The 20579-nt window shown below is 43.1% G+C and overlaps 2 protein-coding genes across 2 annotated transcripts; both read right to left on the reverse strand.

The window, feature by feature from the left end:
- Nucleotides 1-4851: 4851 nt before the first annotated feature.
- Nucleotides 4852-7635, reverse strand: LOC117865723 (amino acid permease 6). Its single transcript, XM_034749962.2, has 4 exons — nt 7437-7635; nt 6901-7228; nt 5670-6249; nt 4852-5547 (listed from the first exon to the last, which is right to left on the reverse strand). The coding sequence occupies exons 1-4, from the start codon at nt 7492-7494 to the stop codon at nt 5101-5103; spliced, it is 1413 nt and encodes a 470-aa protein (XP_034605853.1). The 5' UTR covers nt 7495-7635; the 3' UTR covers nt 4852-5100.
- A 5303-nt stretch (nt 7636-12938) lies between these two features.
- On the reverse strand, nt 12939-19767 carry LOC117865229 (uncharacterized). Its single transcript, XM_034749381.2, has 11 exons — nt 19426-19767; nt 18065-18121; nt 17226-17303; nt 16930-16983; nt 16119-16201; nt 15814-15913; nt 15666-15728; nt 14859-15137; nt 14004-14064; nt 13740-13907; nt 12939-13204 (listed from the first exon to the last, which is right to left on the reverse strand). Exons 1-10 carry the CDS (start codon nt 19705-19707, stop codon nt 13807-13809), a joined length of 1158 nt encoding a protein of 385 aa, XP_034605272.1. The 5' UTR covers nt 19708-19767; the 3' UTR covers nt 12939-13204; nt 13740-13806.
- Nucleotides 19768-20579: the final 812 nt, after the last annotated feature.

A 20579-nucleotide genomic window follows, 5' to 3' on the forward strand; every position in this document is an offset into this window, starting at 1 on the left:
CCAGCGTGTTGCAGAGCGCGAGCAGGCCATGGGAGATGAGATAGGGCAGCGTCTGGACTCTGGACAACGAGCTCGCGCCGGCCGGTCGCCCCGGCGTGCCACGCGAGCTCGAAGCAGGAGGCAGCGAGCTCGGCGAGCGGCGGGTCCCCGCTGGTGCCGAGGAGGTTTGCAGAGGCGGTTGAAGGGACCGATTCCTCGGCGCCGGCCGGCTGCATTGCGGCGGCGCCCGGTGCCGGTGGGGTTTGAATTTTGAAATTGGGTGCCGTCCGAGCCGGTTCCCGCTCTTTTATATGTATGCCGCCGATGGTTGAGGCGGCCCAAGCAGAGGAAGGCCCATCGTGGCTTCTCTTGTTCCTCCTGCCTGATGAACGAACGTCCAAATATTAACTCAAGTGAACTAGAGGTTTTTGTAACTGTTATATATTTTCTGATCCAATGCTGAGAATAAGCACGAATCTTTGACAGTTCTGTGTCGACTTTCATAAAGTGGTACCTTGATGGTTTATGAAGAACCTTACTATGCTATGCCATGATGTTCACACGGAAACATCAAGTGCAGATTTAGCTATGTTACAACTTACAACAGCATGAAAAATTCTTACAAAGTCCGTCCCTATTTTGTTCTAAGTATTTATAGTCTTGTGTATGGTATACCTTCATAATGTTGGCAGTGATTTATCTTGTGAGACAGATATATCTATAATAATCCTTATATAACTTTTTTAAACCATTGACCAGAAGGAGATATGCGCCCTTTGTACATAGTGCTACATTATTGTCCCTTTTAAGCATTTGAGTAGCCTTACCCAACAAAAAGGCAAGGGCCTTTGGGTGACAACTGACAAGCATGTTTTGGTAAACTTTTCACCAGTAATTTGCACTTGGTTCACCTGTAGATGAGGTGGTCATGTATTCTGAAGCAGTTGTCCATGAAAAACAACACCAATAATTTGCATATGTATCTTTCTTATAAAGAGGAAGATAGAAGAAGGACGCGGATAATATCTTCATCATCCTCAAGAAAAAGACAGGCTATCCTCCTCTACACCATGCATGGAGTGGCTCATGTAATTCACAGAGTGCATCTCTTTTCTTAAAAAAATAATTTCAAAGTAACTTATACCTCTACCAAGCGACTTGCATTGCTAGCAGTGCTGGATCTTGAAAACTATCACGTGTTGCATTATGTGAATACAAAGACTGTAACAAAGTAGGTTAGTGGAGAAGACAAAGATGACACGGTGACTAGACTAAACATCCATTTGAAGACAGTCACATGAACCCACACTTCTTGCAATCTTCATTTATCCACTTCCTGCAAATCAATGACCAGGATAGGCCGTCATACTTAAATCAGTGCAAATCTCCAAAACGTGCAATACGAAAAGAAAATATGATATGTATTCTTTAATGTTCAGTAAATATATGTACCGAGACGCGGGAATACTTAGCGTAATGATTTGTGTTGAGACATAGGCCCGAACCTTATAGACATGACAAACCATGTACAATAGAAAACTCAGCATTCGTTCTGAGGCTCAAAATTGGTTGTATTTTGGTCAGTATTAGTACCGGATCTAACGGCTAGTCCCCGAGGAGCTCCTTGTGATCCCCTTTTAGTACCGGGAGGTTACAAATTACTACCGATTGAAGCATCCAACCGGCACTAATGTGCCTGAGGGCATAAATATAGGGTGGAGGCTTCACCCGGTACTAAATTGCAGCCTCCCCTCACGCGTCAGCCCCCCTTCTCTCTCACCCCACGCTCAGCCCCCCTCCCCACACTTATCCGCCCATCCCCTCATCCTCTCACCCGCGCCTCTCTCCCTTCTTCTCCCCACCGAATCCCCTCTCTCTCCCTAGCTGAATCCCCTCCCTCTCCCCCCACACAGATCCCATTGCCGCCCCTCCCGTCACCACCCCTCTCCTCCCCCCCCCCCGCTCGCCCTCACCTCTTACGTATTGCGAGGAGCGGCGGTGGAGCAAGGAGTGGCAGAGGCAAGAAGGGAGGACACGGCGAGGCGACGGAGTGTCGGCAGGGTGTGACGGAGCAAGGAGCAGCGGTGGAGCTTCGGCGGGAGGGCGCGGTGGCGGAGCGTCGACAAGGCGTGGCGGAGCAAGGAGCGCGTGGATCTTGGAGTAGTGGCCACCTCTCCTTCAGATCCGACGGCGATGGCAACTGGCGGGCTGAGGAGCGGCGACGGCGGCAATCAACAGTGGTGGCTGAGTAGCGTAAGTACGCCGCCTCCCTCCCTCCCTCTGCCCCCCCTCTCGCTATTGCGGGACTCATGTGCTGTGCGGCCGAGCTCCAGCACTTGGGCGGACGGCGGCAGTGTGCGGTCGGGGCTTCGGTCGGCGGATTTTTTTTTAATAGCCCTTTAGTACCGGTTATTTGACCTGGTACTAAAGGTCCCTTTTAGTACCGAAATAGCAATACCGGTTGCACGACCAGTACTAAAGGGGGGTTTGGACCCTGTACTGAAGGTGCATTCTCCAGTAGTGTAAGTGAACAAACATACCTAACAAATATGGCTTTTATGCAAGCAACGACGCTTAGCATATAAATTTGCTAATTTCTATATGCAAGGTGCAAGGAGAAGGATCTCTGGGCAGTCAGATGGAACCGTAACTCGTTCGACAATTAGCGGTGTTTCCACGCTCATGTTTAACACTAAGCTGTTTGAGAAGTTAGGGATCGGGATGCCGACGCATATCATTGCACTACTAAGAAGGTGTTTGGATACTAGGTGCTAAATTTTAGCCATATCACATCGGATGTTCGGATGCTAATTAGGAGGGCTAAATACAAGCTAATTATAAAACTAATTGAAGAACCCCTGGACTAATTCGTGAGATGAATCTATTAAGCCTAATTAATCCATTAGCAAATAGTTACTGTAGCACCACTTTGTCAAATCATGGATTAATTAGGCTTAATAGATTCGTCTCGCGAATTAGCCCGAATTAGCCTCCATCTGTGCAATTAATTTTGTAATCGGCCTATGTTTAATAAAGCTAATTAGTATCTAAATATCCGATGTGACGGGTGCCAAACAGGCCCTAAATCAGAACTGCCTATGTGCATGTCACTCTCAACTCCTACAAGTAGGATCCTCGATGTGCAGAACAGACAGGCCGCGCAGGACCCACGTAGGAGCATTTCTTGAGAAAAAGGTTGCGATCCAGCATTCTGTACGCTGATTGGTAGCAATGTGTGTCAGGTCAACCCTGAAGGCAGTAGAGAGCATTGCTCATCTTTTTTCTCTAAAACAAATAAGAGAGAAAGAAACAGACAGAAATGGTGTGCATGGACAGGCAGAATTGACGTTGACTGAGGGCTCCCACTGGAACGACAGACGTCAGCGTCATACCAAAATGAACTGCTTTAATACTTTATAATATCATTGTGCTAACTCTGTTGGAATACATTCAGAATTAGCAAGAGCTTTTCATGCATGCATGATGCAACTAGTGCCAAACTGTGATGATCGATAGCATTGAGTTAGTGCAATTACATAAAGCTAGCAGTGCTAATCGCAATCAGAGGATATTCGATCTGAATTAATTAGAACAAAAGTGAATATTTTTGTTTATCTGTTGTGAATGATAACCGTAGCATTATTGTTGGTGACACGTCATTTGAAGCTGAAGGCCGCAATTCATATACAAATGGGGTTAGTATACTGACATATATTGACCACTTCCAAACTTTGATTCATTAATTCATGGGATATATATAGTGAGATAAAAAAAAGTGGGGTAATATATATTATACGGCCAGCTATAGAGTTGTCTGAAAATTTACGTGATCGAATGCTAAGATTTACTATACCTCCCAAAGTGATATACTATCTCATGATGGCAACAATACTAAGTTCGTATAAACATCGCCCTTTTCGTGAACTCAAATATGTTTCTTCTCAAATTATTGTAGTAAATAATGTGATGCATATGTAAAAATTTAAATAAATATGAAAGCAAACTAGATAGATAGGGATCGGAGGACCCGCATAAGAGAGCAACAAATTCCGCCCAGAGGAGCACAGCATATGTTTCTTGAGACAAAAAAAGTGGTGATGCACTGCTTTGTATTCTGAAAAATTGGTGTATATATACGATAAAGATATTAGAGATGAATCCTAAAGTCGGCTGAGAGCAGTGCGATACATACTCTCCATGTTATGTCTCAGTGTCATTTTCTTTTCTTATATTTTTCTCCCATCCATGCTATGTCTGCTTACAAGTCTTCAAGGGAATAAAATAAAATCAGAGCACAAGTACAGATAGTCTGAAGAAAAATAAGGAGACTGCTAATACCTTGTTTAACTCACCATTTTTTTAAAAAATTTGTTCCGTAATGAGTTAAGAAAATTATATATGCATGTGTCGTTCTCGATCAAGTGAGGAAAAAAGTTGTGATGCGACGTTTTTGTATGCTGAGAATCGCTATCCGGCCATGATCTGAAGGCGACAGAGAGCAGTGCAATATAAATGAAATGGCGTTGTCTGTGAGGACCTGCACTCGAGTCGGCAGGCACTCATCAGCATCGCACCAAAATGAACTGCTTTAGTATTTTATCATGATGCAACTTTATTAGCACCCATTTCTTAAGAATTGTATGCTAACTTTGTTGGTATCTTTTTCTTAATAAGAATCAGCAAGAACTGTTCATGATGCAATGCAGCTAGTGTCCAACACACTCACTAATGCCTTTGTGTTCTAGTGCAAGTACATAAAACCATTTGATGCTAATTACAAAAGTATACATCAGTTGATTATTTTTCATCTTGTTTATGTGAATGGCAACACGCTAGCATTATTCTTGGAGACAATCGATCGTGACAGGTTAGTTTTGGCAAATGATTATTTTTTTTCTTGCATTGCTCCATAAGATGCATGGATTGTTACATATATACTTCTACTCCAAATTAAGTCCAAATCAGCAGCAAGAAACTCTCTACTTGGATTGATCGACCAGATTTGCCGAAAAGGGGAAAAAAGATGCATTGGCCCTCTCTCTCACACACACACAGAGAGTCGTCACAGTTAACAAATTAATTAACAGTCAGTTAATTAATCCATTAAACGGTCGACGATCATCAGTCGGAGGTCTTGAAGGGCGCCGCGGCCTTGAGGTTGTGCACGATGTCCTGCACGGAGCCGATGCTGGCGGCGACGGAGATGAGGAGGCAGACGAAGCTCATGGCCTGCAGCATCCACCACCGGGGCTCGCCGCGCCGGATCTTGAGCCTCGCCACGTGCATGCTGACGGGGAAGTAGACGGAGAGCGGCCAGAAGCCCAGCGCGCCGATGAGGCCCAGCACGGCGTTGAAGAAGGGCAGCAGCATCGCCACCAGCGTGGTGAACATGATGAGGATGGTGCGGAGCACGAGCTTAAGCGGCGCCACCGCCACGGTGGCCGGCGGCGAGGAAGACGACCGGAGGCAGGGGACGCGCACGTAGTAGGTGGCGTTGATGAACTTGGCGTCCGGCCACCGGCACGCCACGCAGCTCTCCAGCCGCGCGAAGATGGGCTGCGCGAACACCTGCAAGCAATGCAATTATTCAATTAATGGAGGCACAGGATTCAGCTGGTGTACGTCGTCGTCGTCGTTCTTTATCGCCAGCCGGTGGATAATTAAGCTGCAAGCAGAGAAGAATTAATGACCTGGTATGCGCCGATGAGGTGGACGATGACGCAGATGTTGGCGATGTCGACGAGCCAGAAGGGCTCGTAGAAGGCGTATCCGGTGAGGATGTTGCCGGGGGCGTCGTTGCCGAAGGCGGCGTAGCCGGTGCATCCGAGCAGGAGGTAGAAGACGGTGGTCATGCCGAGGCCGTAGAAGGACGCGCGCTTCATGGTCTTGTTCTCGGCGGGCGGCGCGCGCAGCGTGTCCTGGATCTCGATGAGCACGTCGGCGAAGGTGTAGGAGAAGGCCATGTTGCCGAGGGCGAGGAGGACGTTGAAGGCCTTCTCGCGGGGCGCGTCGACGGCGGCGCCGGCGAGGGTGCCCCGGACGTCTCCGTGGGAGGCCCACTTGGCGGCGCAGAGGCCGAGGCTGATGAAGGAGTAGCCGAAAGAGGTGGCGACGGCGACGACGGAGAGCCAGGCGATGTTGTGGAGGCTGGGGAGCTGCGAGAGAAGGAGCTGGAAGAGGCCGAACACCACCATGTAGGTGCTCCCCGACGGGTTGCAGTCGCCGGCGCCGAAGCCATCACGGTGGAAGCAGTTCACGCGCTTCACCGCTCTGCAGAAAAGGACAACAGAAATTTGGTCAACTATTACTGTCACAGTGTCATCGTTACAGATTTGCAGAGATGATGATCACAACAACATGCTCGATGTACTGTTTGGACGATACCATGATCCACAGTCTCTGCAACGAACTCCCTCGTAGCTACCTAGTGAACAGCTTGTCAGTGATCACACCGGATACGTGTGCCGGGGGAGCCGTGACGCATGGTCCGTTAGTTGATGCGTGCCGCATCGGCAAACAAAACAGCTCGAGATGAATCGGGCCAGTCGTTGCAACGGTTGATCGTCCCCTGGTTTTCAGGGAGGGAAAAGCTAACAAAACCCACGTATCCCGCCACCTTTCCGCTGCCGTCCGGCAGGTGGTGGAAGGCACACTAGCTACTAAGAGTACCAGCTACCGCACCATGGACAAGCTACAAGCTAGGTGCTTCTACTCACGAAAAGGCGCATCACGTCACACACCACTATCCTTATTGATTCCCTTTTGAGGAGTGTACAAGAACAGTGTACTCTCTCATCTCATTCTCGTGGTTGCCTATGTGTCAGTGAGACATCGACTGACAAAGTAATTCCTTGTTGGCAGCAGCGAGATCGAAGGTGTGTAGGAATTAGTGGAAATGGTGAACAACTGCTGACGACTTACATCATGCTTGTGCTTGCGGTGATGGTGTAGCCGACGAGGGTTCCCCAGAGGTTGACGTACTGGGCGCACCCGCACAGCACCACGTTCTTGCGGCCGAGGTAGCAGCGGACGGCGTCGATGTACTCGCGGTTCACGGCGCCGTCGACGGGGTCAGGGTACCGGTAGCAGTCGGCAAGCAGCGCGGACGTGTAGTAGGTGACGCAGGAGAAGCCCAGGAGGACGAGGGGACCCACCACCCACCCCAGCTGCGCCACCGTCCACGCCAGCGCCAGCACGCCGGAGCCCACCACCGCCGCAACGATGTGCGACGTCGCCGTCCACACCGTCCCTGTGTGTCCATGGCCGTCGATCCAGTGAATGAAAAAAGCTTAATAAGGAAACCGATCGATGAATCCCTAGAGACCATGCAAGATCGAGTACATGGCATGCATGGGCGCAGAAAGTACTCTAGGACAGTGGAAAGCGAGTACATTCACGAGATGGGTGATCACTAAAGCTTGACCGTTACCATCATGGAGTCATGAGAATGAGCATACCTTGCCTCTCATGGTCGTCGCCGGATTCAGCATCGTACACCACCGTCCTCCTCTCCATTCTCTCTCTCTAGGCTCTAGGCGCCAACTCTTTCTAATTTCTAGCTCTCTCAATGCAAACCTCTTCTCTCTGCCGGCGTGTCCTCCTCTCGTTCTCTAGCTACACGGGTGATGAGAAGGAGTGAGTTGAGTGCGTGCCGAGGCACGAGCCACCACCTATATATAGCCCACCAAAGCAGAGACAGAGACAGAGACAGAGAGAGAGAGAGAGAGAACTAGCTAGCCGGCCATGGATCTAGGCCATCTTTTTTTCTCCGTCACGACACAGGGTCACAAAACACAGTAGTGACGAAAATTAGAAAGATAAAGCAGCGAATAATCAGCGAAAGGTAAAATTATTTGGGGCGCAGTCTCGATCGGTCCATCGATCGGCTTTAGTGTCTGTTGATCTGGATTTGCCTCAATTATGGGTGAGCAACACACGCACACAAGTCGTACGTCTCAGCTGCGAAAGATGAGAGAGCATGATCCCGGCTTGCAAGATGAGAGAGCATGCATTGCATTTGTCGCTTCTGAACTGAACGCCGTACCTTTGAAAGATAAATGCACACGCTCAGGTTTTTATGGTTTTCTTTCCGAAAGAGGATCGATATGATATATGTGGGCGGGCAATCACCTCATTGTTGCGTGCCCCCTACAACCTATATTTTGCAAATTTGGGCATCCTAGGTTTCCGCAACGCATCATAAAGGCGGTGCAGACTTTTAGAATTATGGTAGACAAAGGAGTTAGCTCTACTCATATATCACTACCAAAATTTAGAATAGCCGTAGTATGTGAATGCGCTACACATCTTTTTCGGCGTGGCCCACATCTTATGTTAAAAATGGTATTCATCGCCTACTGCGAGTCCACGCACCTTATCATTAATTTCAAGTAACAATATAATGTAACATTAGGAAATGGGGGCAAATTAGTACATGCTCTGATCCTAGCTAGGTTGCATTTAAAGTGAACAACATGTGTTGCAACCATCACCAAATTTATCATGTAGAAAGTTACCTCAAAATAAGGCAAAGTTTTGGGGTTTCACATTGATGTGCAGCAAGTCAGTTTTGATTATTTTTTTATGATTGGATGTGTAGAAAAGGATCACGTTCAAAGGAGGTAAATTTGTCCCTTTTAGAAAGGGATTCTTTTTATTTCTACCAGTTTATAAAAATAAGTGGATTCCGGTGGAAAACAACGTGTAGGTTGCCTATTCGGTAAGCTAGGGGGTAGGGGCCAGTATAGGAAATGCAGCGACAGATGTAAAAGGTAAACTTTATTGTTTGTGAAAGGTGTAAAATGAACTCAATTTCAAAATTAAAGACTTCCTATCACTATCAAGCCTACTATGAGATGAATGTAAAACAAGAAAATCGATGCAAAGTTTCCTCTCAATTAGTTTTTGTAATTTCTTTTTATCCTCCATGACAGCAGCTGCAGCAATATTATATTTACAGAACAGTAAATATGTTTGGCATTGCATAGAAATTGCAAGTTGCAAGATAATGTCTTGCAGGCTTAGATTGTTTGCTGTTATATTTGTAACTTCAAGATTGTTATCGTTCTTAAGCACTTAATTCCACAGGTGGAAATATAAAATCATTTTTTGGAAGGCAACCACATATATTATCAAACAGCTAGAGCGCCTTTGTACATGTGTGTTAAGTGGAACCCTAAATACTGTGTAGTTAACAATAAAATACAATGATTTTGTTTATGCATGCTTCTCACAAAAAAAAACAGTTTTTGAGCAACAAATTAAATTTTAAAATATTACCTACAACACATGCATGCTTAAAGATAGTTTATCTTAAAGCGCCCAACTAACAACTGCATTGATAAATAAGTGAACTAGGACTAATCTTTCACGACGCATCATAATGTATGAACAGGATCTTTGAGTCATGGAGTAGCAACAACATAACCTAACATAAAGAGGGGAGATTCCTGCATCACTAACTCTTTGGAGGGACAGACTAGGGAATCTGATATTTTATATCATAAAAGAGAAGTACTGAGAGAATTTCATGGGGCTTGTTTGCGTACTATTCCTTCGTGTCAATCTGAGGATTCGCACACGAACGATCCTGCCAGGGAAGAAAGCTTATTGACGTGACCTATATGCGGTCCACTAAGCATGGCACTATCTGGGACAAGGGGACAGTAATTGAATCATTAGAAATTATGATACCATTGCAGAATGTAATAATTAAGTCTTTTATAGCCTGAATTATATTCATTGTCTATGGTACTGACTTGAATGTGTTTTTTCTCTTTTGGCGATAAGGTATAGGTATTAACACTCTGTACATAAATGGGAAAATGTCTATAGGAAGTCTATATGTGTGTTTGTTAAATGCATTTCAATTATCGTGAACAAAATGATACTAGCTAAGAAGGAGTTGGACAAAGGCTTCGAGCTCAAGTTGAGGGTTAGACAACACATCTATGCGAAAGAATCTATCTGGTGGCTAAAGAAATTTGACATGACATTTCTGCAATCAGCACTAAAAAGAATCAATTCTTAGGATGAGTGCATAACTGACAAGGAAACCATTTAAGTTAATCCGTGTAGATTTGCATGGTTCAGATACAACCTTATCGATCACTAACTTATAATCAAGTTCTATTTTTTGTGCCCATATATAAGCCTACGGTCTCTGGAAATCATTTCGGTATACGATTTAATTTTTAACTCGAGGAAAACCTTGCACTTAGATCTTCAATCTTAGGAGTACTTCTTCACGCTTTGGAAAAGATAACTAAACATATACTTAGCGTAGACTTGTCTTGTAACAGCCACTAAATTGTAGTAAAAAAATATTTATGGTGACTGGCTAAAGGAATATTTTTCTGTAAATTCCTGGCTCACTTAGGAAATCAGTTTTGTTCAAACCAAAATGCATGTAACCTATAAAAACTGATCAGAAACAAAAAATCAAAATTAACACTCTCCTCTCAAATTATCCATGCATGTAGTTATCACCAGATTCCATATTACCCTGTAGGTTACATCACTACCCCGTGATGATAGCCTCAAACCAATGAAGTTTACAGGGAGAAAGGGAGATGCGAGGCATGGTTGGGTGCCGTCCGCGCTGGACAAACACCCCCCACTGCCATATGTTTATTTTTGAGCGACGCCTATTAGTGCTCTACAGACTATCATATACACTCACATCACATCACTTTACTAAAAAAAAACATCCATAGATTAAAAAAACTAGAGTCATGGTGGACTTGACACTACTCAGGACGTGGTCCATTTGTATAGTTGAAAACTCGTGATCAATCAGCAGTAGTCTAGTCTCTGCTCTTCACCATCTTATTATTCAATGGGAGGAGTTTACGTTTATTTATGCACATTTGCAAGAAACTATCATGTACACTAACATCAAATCGCTTTGCTAAAAACAACATAAAGGATTTAGATTAGGAAACCATGCATGCATAGTCATGGTGGACGGCTTGACACTCAGAATGTGGCCCATCTATGTAATTGAAAACTAAGGATCAATCAGCAGTCTACTCTATGTTCTAGTTCTTTATCACCTTATTCGTCCTAGCTCTTTGATCATTGCATTGCATGGGAAGCTTATTTACACATCTGCAAGACTTTGCAAGAAAGTCAGTCTCTGTGCGTTCATCTGGTCCAGTAGCAGTAGAGAGAGTATCAGACAGGTAGGTGCTTTGAGGGGTGCGTGGGGCCCCTGGGATGCGCCAATGGGAGGCCCGGTCGGCCCACTCTGATCTCGTCTGAAGATTCGTGCTTCTTTAAATTTATCCGTATCTCTTTCGCCTCCCTCCTTTCGATTGGACATCGTCTGGTCGCGATTGTTTTACCGACCACTTGCGTCGGTGAGCACAGACGTCAAGGCACTGCTCACTCGTCTTGGTGACGTTGCGAGTTGTGACGAGCTGATAATTGACATGGATATGGATGCAGATGCAGCCTAGACCCCATGCTCTGCTGCAACTGATATGATCTTGTTCGCTTTTAAGGGCATGCTTATTTGCAGAGAGGAATTTGGAACAAAATCCTTGGGGTCTACTTCAAATTTATATTAAGCTACATATATTTGTGCAAAGTATCTAAAGTTTCATTTTTGTTATTTTCAAGGATGGCACGGCATCTAGAGTGTCCTAAATTTGATGAATGGAACAATCTCTCCGGGTGCAAGTTTTATTTAGCTTGTTTCATATGCATGGCATAGTATTGAATTTATGCATGATGTTGGAAGCATTTAAGTGGACACATGTCTGGAAAAGGTAACACTCTAGCCCTGAATAGATTTGTGGAAGAGTTTCATGGAGTCAGAAACCGTGTAGGACTTGGACGATGAGTGTCAAGCCAATATAGAACTTCATCTTAATCGGCTAGCTTAGGACCAAACTCCAGTTAGCTTTGTTATCTTTTACAGGGGAAAAAACAATCATCTCTTGGATGGTATATTTTAGCATAGGTACTCGTGAATGATCTACGGTCTAATGAAGTTAATGTTGAATATTTACTTCTTCTGTTATGGTTCATGGTTTCTCTTAGCCAGTATGGTTCACCCGGGAGGAGATTGTGAGCTTTAACGGTACCAGGAATCGTTGGTAAATGATACGCCGTAGGATATACTAATGATGCACTGCATCTAGAAATTAGCCCACTCAACCACTGCTTCACTTTGCCGTATTCGTTTCTTTCTCAACGAGTACCACCTGTCAACTACGGCTCTTCCTCCCTCGGAACTCTTTACCATGCTTTATGTGCTTCCTTTCCTCTCCAGAACGTGCAATAATGTCTTCACACTTTATACATAGATGACTCATGCATGAGTCATGGTTTATGCACGGCACTACCCGACAATTAATGCATCTCTGAATGTGTTTGTAAACTGTAGTTTGAGCAAATTAGATGACTCGGCCAGGTCTGTGTATACAGCAACTCGGCCAACCAATGCAGGCCACCGAGCAGCAGCGCACCGACGCAAAATGCAAAGGCCAACGTGAATCGCAATCCCTTGCCGATACGGAAAGGAACCTGACATATTTGCACCATGCCCTGTCTCCCCAAAGCACGAGCGAGCTCGGCAAAAATGGTGGAAATGACCCTGATAGACTCAAACACGTACCTTGTCGCCCCAAAGCACGGGCTCGGCGAGAATGGCGGCCATCACCCCTCATGGGTGCCTTGACAAGCCTCCCTGGGGTCTGCCAGTGTGCTCTCTTTTCTGGGCACACTTCTTTAAGTAGCATACATGACACGTCCGCAGGCCATAGCATCATCTTGTTCGCACACTACATCGGACCAAGCCACTAAGAGAAGCGATGCATAGAAAGGGTGCAATTGGGGTTTCATCAGTGCACAAAGGAAAATGAACGCATTGTGGCGATTACGTTTGGAAAATAGATCAGAACAAGGAACCGAATAAAGAACTAAAGATAGAGAAGTAGACCACACCGCTGCAATTCGCATAAGGAGGTAGGTAAGCAGTTACCTCTTCCGACTACCGTCACCGCCAAGTTTACAAATCATCAGAACTTGGAATTATCAGCACGTGTTGCGTCTCAAAATGTCATGATGTATGAAACATTTTAACCTTCTAAAGCATCTACACAAAATCTAAGCATCTGATTATCTGAATACACAGCACAAACTGACGAGAACAAAGCCGGTCCTTTTCCGCTTATGCTGCTTTTGGAATTTGGATCCATGACGATTCAAGAACCTGATCCTGGAGAGAGGAAGAAAATGTATAAAATTTCTATGCATGCCCAACATAAGTTACTTTTAATCCATCATAATTAATACTGTGTACTTTGACTACTTATATATCAACCACCAGATAGTCAGGAGGAAAAGGGGATAAAATTTCGAGATACCAGTCAAACACCACAAGACCAACCCCGAGTAAATCAAGTAAAACAAACTTAACTTGAAAGACTGGATGGTTGAACTTAATTAACTTAATAATGAAGCCAACTATTTAGTAAAGACTTACAGAGAAAACTAGTCAATGTTTTCAATCAACATGCAAACTTCAATGCACAAATCAGACAATACAAAGTGCTTTGGTGAGTGGCAGCATATAATTCCTTATCAGACTTGACAGTACCACACAGGTCCCGACATAGCATGTCAAGTAAACAACCCTTCATCAGACTAAGCTTATATTAGTGGCCATGTTTGGGTTGCTTATTGGCCTGACACAGAGGCTTGGAAGTTGGAGTCATCCAGGTGTGCAACATAAAAGTTGGATTCAGGCATACCTTTGATAGCCAACAGCTGACAAAACTTGGACGCCCAGCAACAGAAGCCACTTGATAAAATTTGTCTTCAAACGTTCAGATCGTATTTCACGTTAGCAAGGTATAGACCACAAGCAGGTGCCATAGGAGGTGCAGCAGTCACCTTTTTTGCATTCAAAATTCTCTCAACTGCATCAAAGGTAATATTCACTTCAATGCACCCCGTCTATGAACCATAAAAGCAAAAAAGATACTCAGTGAAAATTGAAGAACATAAGACCATACCATCTGCAGTTGTTAGATCGCCTGTCCCAACAGATTTTAGAAGACCAACCATCAACCTTACCTGAGTTGGATAGGACATCAGAAAACTAGCCAAAAAGCAAAATAGTAATAAAATAATCAAGTAACAGTGGCAGTCTGCTAATCAAGTAGCATGGTAACCGTGAAGTTATGAAGGGTGGGAGCTGCCAATGCCAATGGTACGAGTGATATCAATACATCCGTCAATGCTTAAATGTCCTCAAATACAAATATTATGGTATCAGCTATTGAGAGATGAGACATGGCAACCTTGAAACGCAATCTGGTTATTTCGTATTTCCCAGTTACCAGAACATAGCTGAGAGATTACAATTGGCCCATTATCTACTAGGTAGATACTATTTAGTAACTTAGTCCCTGCATCAGACACAATGCCTCTCAGCAATGCTGAAGGAGGAAAATCAACTCAGTGTTGTACCTCTGCTACTGAATGCTATTACTCATCATCCTATGCACGTTGGAACTAATAATACAAATTTGTTCTTAGTTAACTCCGAATATCAACTCCGCTTACGTTGTCTCAACATAGCAAGTCCCAAGCCCTGGTAAAGTAGGAGGATTGTGATAGGCTTGGCGAGCCAACGTTAAACCTAGCCATTCTAATAGAGATGAAACCCAAGAGAAGTGCTTGAATCCTGATTTGTGGCTCTTGTTGGGTTTCAACTCTAGCCTACCCCAACTTGCTTGGGACTGAAAGGCTATGTTGTTGTTGTTGTTGTTGTTGTTGTTGTTGTTGTTGTTGTTAACTCCGAATATCAAAGAACAAGCATGCCAAGAGTAACCCAAATAGATAAATTTTAAGGGAAACAAATTAACCTGATGGTAAAGAAAAGACCGTGCCCTTGCAGTAACTACAAAGCAGCGGTGCCTTAATCTTGATCCAAATTCTTTTCCGTTCTCAGATTCTGATTTCCCACTGCTTGTACAGGAATCATCAGATTCTTTCCGAGAGGGTTCTAAGGCTGGTGTCCTCGAATAAATAAGAGACCCATCTGATGATTCCATATCTGATCGTTCTATGCTTGAAGGAAAAAACATGAAAGGGAATACTTCTGTAACAGTCAGTTCATCCAGAGTTCTCATTGGTGAGTTTGCCTGCAAGCAGTAGTCACTAAGAAACGATCAATGATATGCAAGCAGTGTTCTAACCTGAAAGTAAGTACACTTGAGAAAGTAAGATTTTTTATTCTTTGACACTGTTTAAAAAGCAGCCACCTAGCCTGCCTAATTGCCAGTTGCCACCTAGGCACTACCCTATAGGCTGCCTAGCACCTATCGCTTTGAAAAAGACTTTATTTGTCCTTTGAGTTGCAACAACAAAAAAAGCAAAAATAAATTACGTATTCAAAAAGTAACTTTATTTGTTAAGGAAAATTTAAGAAAAGTGTAGTTTGCAACTTGCGTTCTGAAAGATCCATTTGGTTTATCAATGTGGTAACAGCAGAAAGGTGAATGTACCTACAGCAGGGGTGTCTCCTAGGTACAAACCTACACCTTAAGTCCTCAACACCATGATTAAAAGATAAAACAATGCCTTTACCTACCACACACTTCTTTACAAACTACATGCAATTTAGAAAGATAATATAATGAGTTCACCATAGTTAAGAAGGATAATATCACCTGACATCCAGCTGCCCGAAATGAACTGAAATCATGATGCCCAACAAGTATGCTGCATGCTTTCTGAATAAGAACCAACTCAGTAAAACTAGAAGCAAATTTTACATCAGCAAACCAATAGAATGTGGCTAAAGACTAAAGACTTCACCTTCATTGCCTGAATATCCAAATCCTCAGATATGTGCCAAGCAGAGTTTTTCTCAAAGACTGATGTTGACTCAGGTCCAGAAAGCAAGCGATAGTGATATCTTCATGAAAATGAGTAAAATAGTGTAAGCATTTTCAGCATTTCAGAAAGCCAAACAGTTTCCTTTAAGCTAGCTTAAGCTCATGTATTTTAGTACATAGCATGAAACCACTCTTGTTCTTATAGCTGCAACCGTTTCCAAATACTGGACATAAGACCAGAATAGGTACATGAACAAGATTAATTTTAAGCATTCTGCTACCTACGTGCGCTCTAGAGCTTTATATCTAGCATGAAAATCTGGTGCAACGCAGCGAACGTCAGTCACCATTATGTCACCTTCATTCCTCTGCAAGGACAAACATCAGTCCACAGATGAACATCAAAAGCAGGAGACCAGTTATTAGCAGATATGGAAACCTAGTCAGATAAAATTAAATCAGCAAAACCTATTTTTGCCAAGAAATGACAACAAATCTATGATTATTCAACTAAGCAACACAGACCACCGACCCAACTAAATGAAAAAAAAAAATCAGTGTAATGAATATTGAAGGTGATGTGTTGTGTCAACATATCTCGTGCAGAGAAATTTTAGAGTGCTTGAAAAAAATGAGAGCCGTCCATCCAGCGAAATCAAACGGTGGAAACAAAGGAAGTACTATGAAGTACCTAAAGAGAAGTACCAAGAAGTACCAATTTGGTGGGACCAAGTACCAAAAATAGTGAGAAATTACTATGATGCCCTTTTAATTATGTGTAAATCTATTTAATTCTTTTTTGGTAAGAAGGATAAGAAAGGAAAGTACCTGCAAGTACCACTGGTACTTTAAAAGCATTGTAACAAAGCTCATCATGTGCAACCAAAATGGTGTGATCAAGTTGCCTTAAAAAAAGGTGAAATCGTACATAATAAATTCTGAAAATAATGATGTAGCCTACAGTGCAGTAGTGCCCTTTAAAATGTAGATGTCATACTCAAAAGTGTGTTAAAGAAAATGATAAGTGTGCTGTGAACAGTAAAACTTGCCCCTTTTTTCCTGAGTGAATAGAACCACAGCTTCATCCAAAACCTACCTGTAGAAAGTGGTTCACAGCACGTTTTACAACTCCAGGCTCATGGGGTGTTAACTGCAAATAGGGAAAAGCTCGTCAGCAGATAGAGGTTATTAAAGGTACCACTGTTCTAGAAAATATTATCTATTTAGATGATAAATAGGCATGGCTCAGAGGAAATAGTTTAATTATATTGATGTAAAAAAATTGGGAAACATAAGGGTCGTAATCTGACATGACAGCACTTGTTATTGACGTAATTAACATGCAAAGGTCAAAATCAAAACATGTAGGGAGGTTGTCGGAGGTGTACAGACCACTTCACCAGGCTTCCTTTTACTTATCCGCTCCACATCAACATGGCAAATATTTGATAAAGCATGAACACCTGCATCCTGAACAAAACAAAGGTAACACATGACATAGATCACCGGAGAAGTATAAGAAGTATATAACCAGTACAAGAAGAAAATACTGCGGAAAACTATGCTAACCAGCAAAACCTACAAGTTGATCAGATCATAAGTTCATAACACTATAGCAACAATCTGATAAACTGTATCTGAGCAGCAAGGTAGATATGGTGCTAAGGAATAGATATATCATATATAAAGACTCATATAGCATCCTACGCAAGATTTATTCTGGTTCTAACTCCTAAGATACATTAGCTAAAGGTAAAATTATGGTTAACGCCTTTCTCTTTTCCTTATTGTTTGGACACCAACATAGTCTCCATCGTACACCTTTGGGCATTTATGTTAGCAAATATTTCTAAATATAATGATGCAAAAGCACTTCTGATGTCAAACCTACTAATATTATTTCATTGTGACAAATAAAAAAATGTTTTATGTATATTTGTGGCTGACAGCGTATTCTAGGACATCTCTTTTGACAACAGGTATAGTAAAATAAGCATTCTGGGACATCTCAGAACAGATATAGTAAAGCATCATGAGTTCAAAGCAAAAATTTCAACAAGACTATAAAAGTCCATTAGATAACAGTGTGTATTCAAACAGTGTGTATTCACAAAACAGTGTGTATTCAAACAGTTGCAGAAACATAACAATAACATATTCCAATTAAGATACACATTGAACTATAAGACACTAACTTTATTAAAAAATTACATTAAAGCAAGTTCTCATACCGTTCGGCTAGAACAGAATATCGAAACTGGCTGTCCAATGAATTTGTGAAATGCCTCCTGAAATAATTGAAAGAATAAAAAAGATAGACTGTTAACTACTCCCTCCGTCCCAAATTACTATTCGTTTTGGTTTTTCTAGATACATAGATTTTGCTATGCACCTAGATATATATTATGTCTAGATATGTAGCAAATGCTATGTACCTAGAAAAGCCAGAACGAATAGTAATTTGGGATGGAGGGAGTACATCTAACATCCACTCTCAAGCGTCTACTGCTAAACTAACGGTATAGAAATACTGAAGTAATGAAGAAGACAAAGTGGTTCTGACAGTAAGTATGATTAACTATTTTGCAGATGGTATATAAATGAACATAGAGAATACTTGTTGTTACCATGTTAACAGATTGGTAGCAGCACGTTAGGGTTTAGTATCTCCACTCTAATACCATGTTACATATATAGAGAGGACTTATTGCTTTTGAGGGCCAATGTACAGTCATGGGAAATTGGGAAGACAAGAAAAACAACAGCACTAATCCTAATATGTCTCTAAAACATGTTTTATTAATAACACACAAGGCTCTCTAGTTCCTTGGAGGTTGTGGAAGGAGGCAGGCAGAATGAAATTTCCTTCTCTTCAAGCCAGACCCTCATATTGTTTTTTGACATGTCTATTTGAATTTCATGGAATCAAATACATCTGATTTCTTCTGTGCTGCAAGAAAGTGATCAACCGGAGAGTGTTAGACCCTTCAATATCTAACCTTGCAATTTCCTCTCTCCATTAAGGAGCCACAAACCCATGGCAGTCTTCCACCCAGCTCACTGACCAAGGACCAAAAGCTAGGGATTTGTTCATCCCATAGGCGTTCTGATTATTCTTTGCATTCATCTTAGGCTGATCACAAGACCCAACTATCATCAGCCAGTTGTCCTAAGTATCAGACATGATATGACAAAGGCTAGAATTTAAATGGACGTTTCAACAACACATTACAAATTTACAATGTATGAGCATCAACCACCTGATATCAGGGAACCGCACAAAAACTGTTGCAGCCTCTAAATTACCCACCAATTTATCATAATTCACAACCATAGATAAAGCAGCAATTCCCCCAGTGGCATCCAAACAAGGCAGCTATTGTGCATCCTATTAGCAAGTCATTTCAGGCCAGAAATTGACCTTTGTCCCTGGAGTATTATCCTATCAACCTCGAGGGGATCTCTGAGGCCGCTTGGGCCTCAGCATTTCAACAAAAGTAATTCCGGAATTCGCACTTGCACTACACTAACATCTTCGGTTATCACTCATTCACTCTGATCTTACATCTCATACTACAAGCAAGGGCCTCACCTCGAGGACGCCGACGACGGTGCGCTGGTTGGGCTGCTGCTGCGAACCGGAGAAGCGGGTGCCGACATACTCCACCGCAACCAGGTACCTCTGCGCCCGAGGGTTCCGTACACCGGCCATGGCCTCGCTCTCCACTCCCGCCGCCTCGCCACCCCCAGTGATGCCGTCCGGAGCGGGGTCCGGCGGGTCGGAGGACCGCTGGAGCTTGGCCGGCGGGGTGGGGTCCGCGAGGGAGGGGTCACAGGGGCGCTTGGCTGAGGCGGCGGGGTTGCTGGCGCTCATGGCGATTGCGGCATGGGTGGGAGAGGAGGCGAGGGTTTTCGGAGGGGTCTGCGAGTCAAAGGTGATTTTGAGGGGGAAAGGGTAAAATCGAGTAGGATTGAGTAAATTTTAGCAATCCAGCACTTTGTAATTTGTAAAGATGTTGTAAATTTTGCGAATCATATGTACTTCATTGAGTCGGCAAATTAACCCAGAATTTTATAGCTACAAGATATTTCTTGATTATTATCATTTATAATTCTCAACAATTCGAAACATGTTGTCATTACCATCTCTAATTTTAACCATGTGCTGTTTATTTCAGCTACTAGTCTCTACTACTGCACAAACAATATTGCAGACAATCGGGAAGCGGGGCAAGGGCGGACCCATGTTGTCCCAGTGAGGGGCATGGGCTCCCTGCTCAAAATCTGTCAGTAAAGTTAGTAGACATTTTTTCACCATTGATGTTTCATCTCAAGCTAATCGTAGGCCCTCATTCATGTACATTCAGCTAAAAATTCACATATGCTTAGTAGTTTGCCACTGCAAGCGGGCCCAGGTGGCGAAAAATAAAAAACCACAAGACAGCTGGCAGGCTGTTGCTTGTGATTAACTGCGACTAGGAGGATTGTTGATTGATTTAATATTAGCCCAAAAGACTGCTTTGTTCTGTAGCTTATTTAACATATATTTATCATTATTATAGTAACAAATACAATGTTTGCAACTAGAAATGTCCTTATCATGTTCCTTAGTATTTTCTGATTTTTTTGGGGGATTTTTTTAAGTATGCGACATGTTTGTGCCTAAACATGTCCTTGGCGCGTTCTTTTCTTATTTCCCCATTTTTTTTCTGATTTTTTGGATTTGTTTTTTCAAGTCTGTGACCT

The sequence above is a fragment of the Setaria viridis genome, chromosome 7 (assembly GCF_005286985.2).
Source record: "Setaria viridis chromosome 7, Setaria_viridis_v4.0, whole genome shotgun sequence".
Lineage (NCBI taxonomy): Eukaryota > Viridiplantae > Streptophyta > Magnoliopsida > Poales > Poaceae > Setaria > Setaria viridis.

Excerpts from the sequence above, each read along its gene's own strand:
- LOC117865723 (XM_034749962.2), bottom strand. The coding sequence starts at position 7,494 with ATGGAGAGGAGGACGGTGGTGTACGATGCTGAATCCGGCGACGACCAT. Across the intron at positions 7,229-7,436 it reads CGACGACCATGAGAGGCAAG|GGACGGTGTGGACGGCGACG; the intron begins GTATGCTCATTC and ends ATGGACACACAG. Across the intron at positions 5,548-5,669 it reads ACCTCATCGGCGCATACCAG|GTGTTCGCGCAGCCCATCTT; the intron begins GTCATTAATTCT and ends CATTGCTTGCAG.
- LOC117865229 (XM_034749381.2), bottom strand. The coding sequence starts at position 19,707 with ATGAGCGCCAGCAACCCCGCCGCCTCAGCCAAGCGCCCCTGTGACCCC. Across the intron at positions 15,729-15,813 it reads TGGATATTCAGGCAATGAAG|AAAGCATGCAGCATACTTGT; the intron begins GTGAAGTCTTTA and ends GTTCTTATTCAG. Across the intron at positions 15,138-15,665 it reads TTCGGGCAGCTGGATGTCAG|GCAAACTCACCAATGAGAAC; the intron begins GTGATATTATCC and ends TACTGCTTGCAG.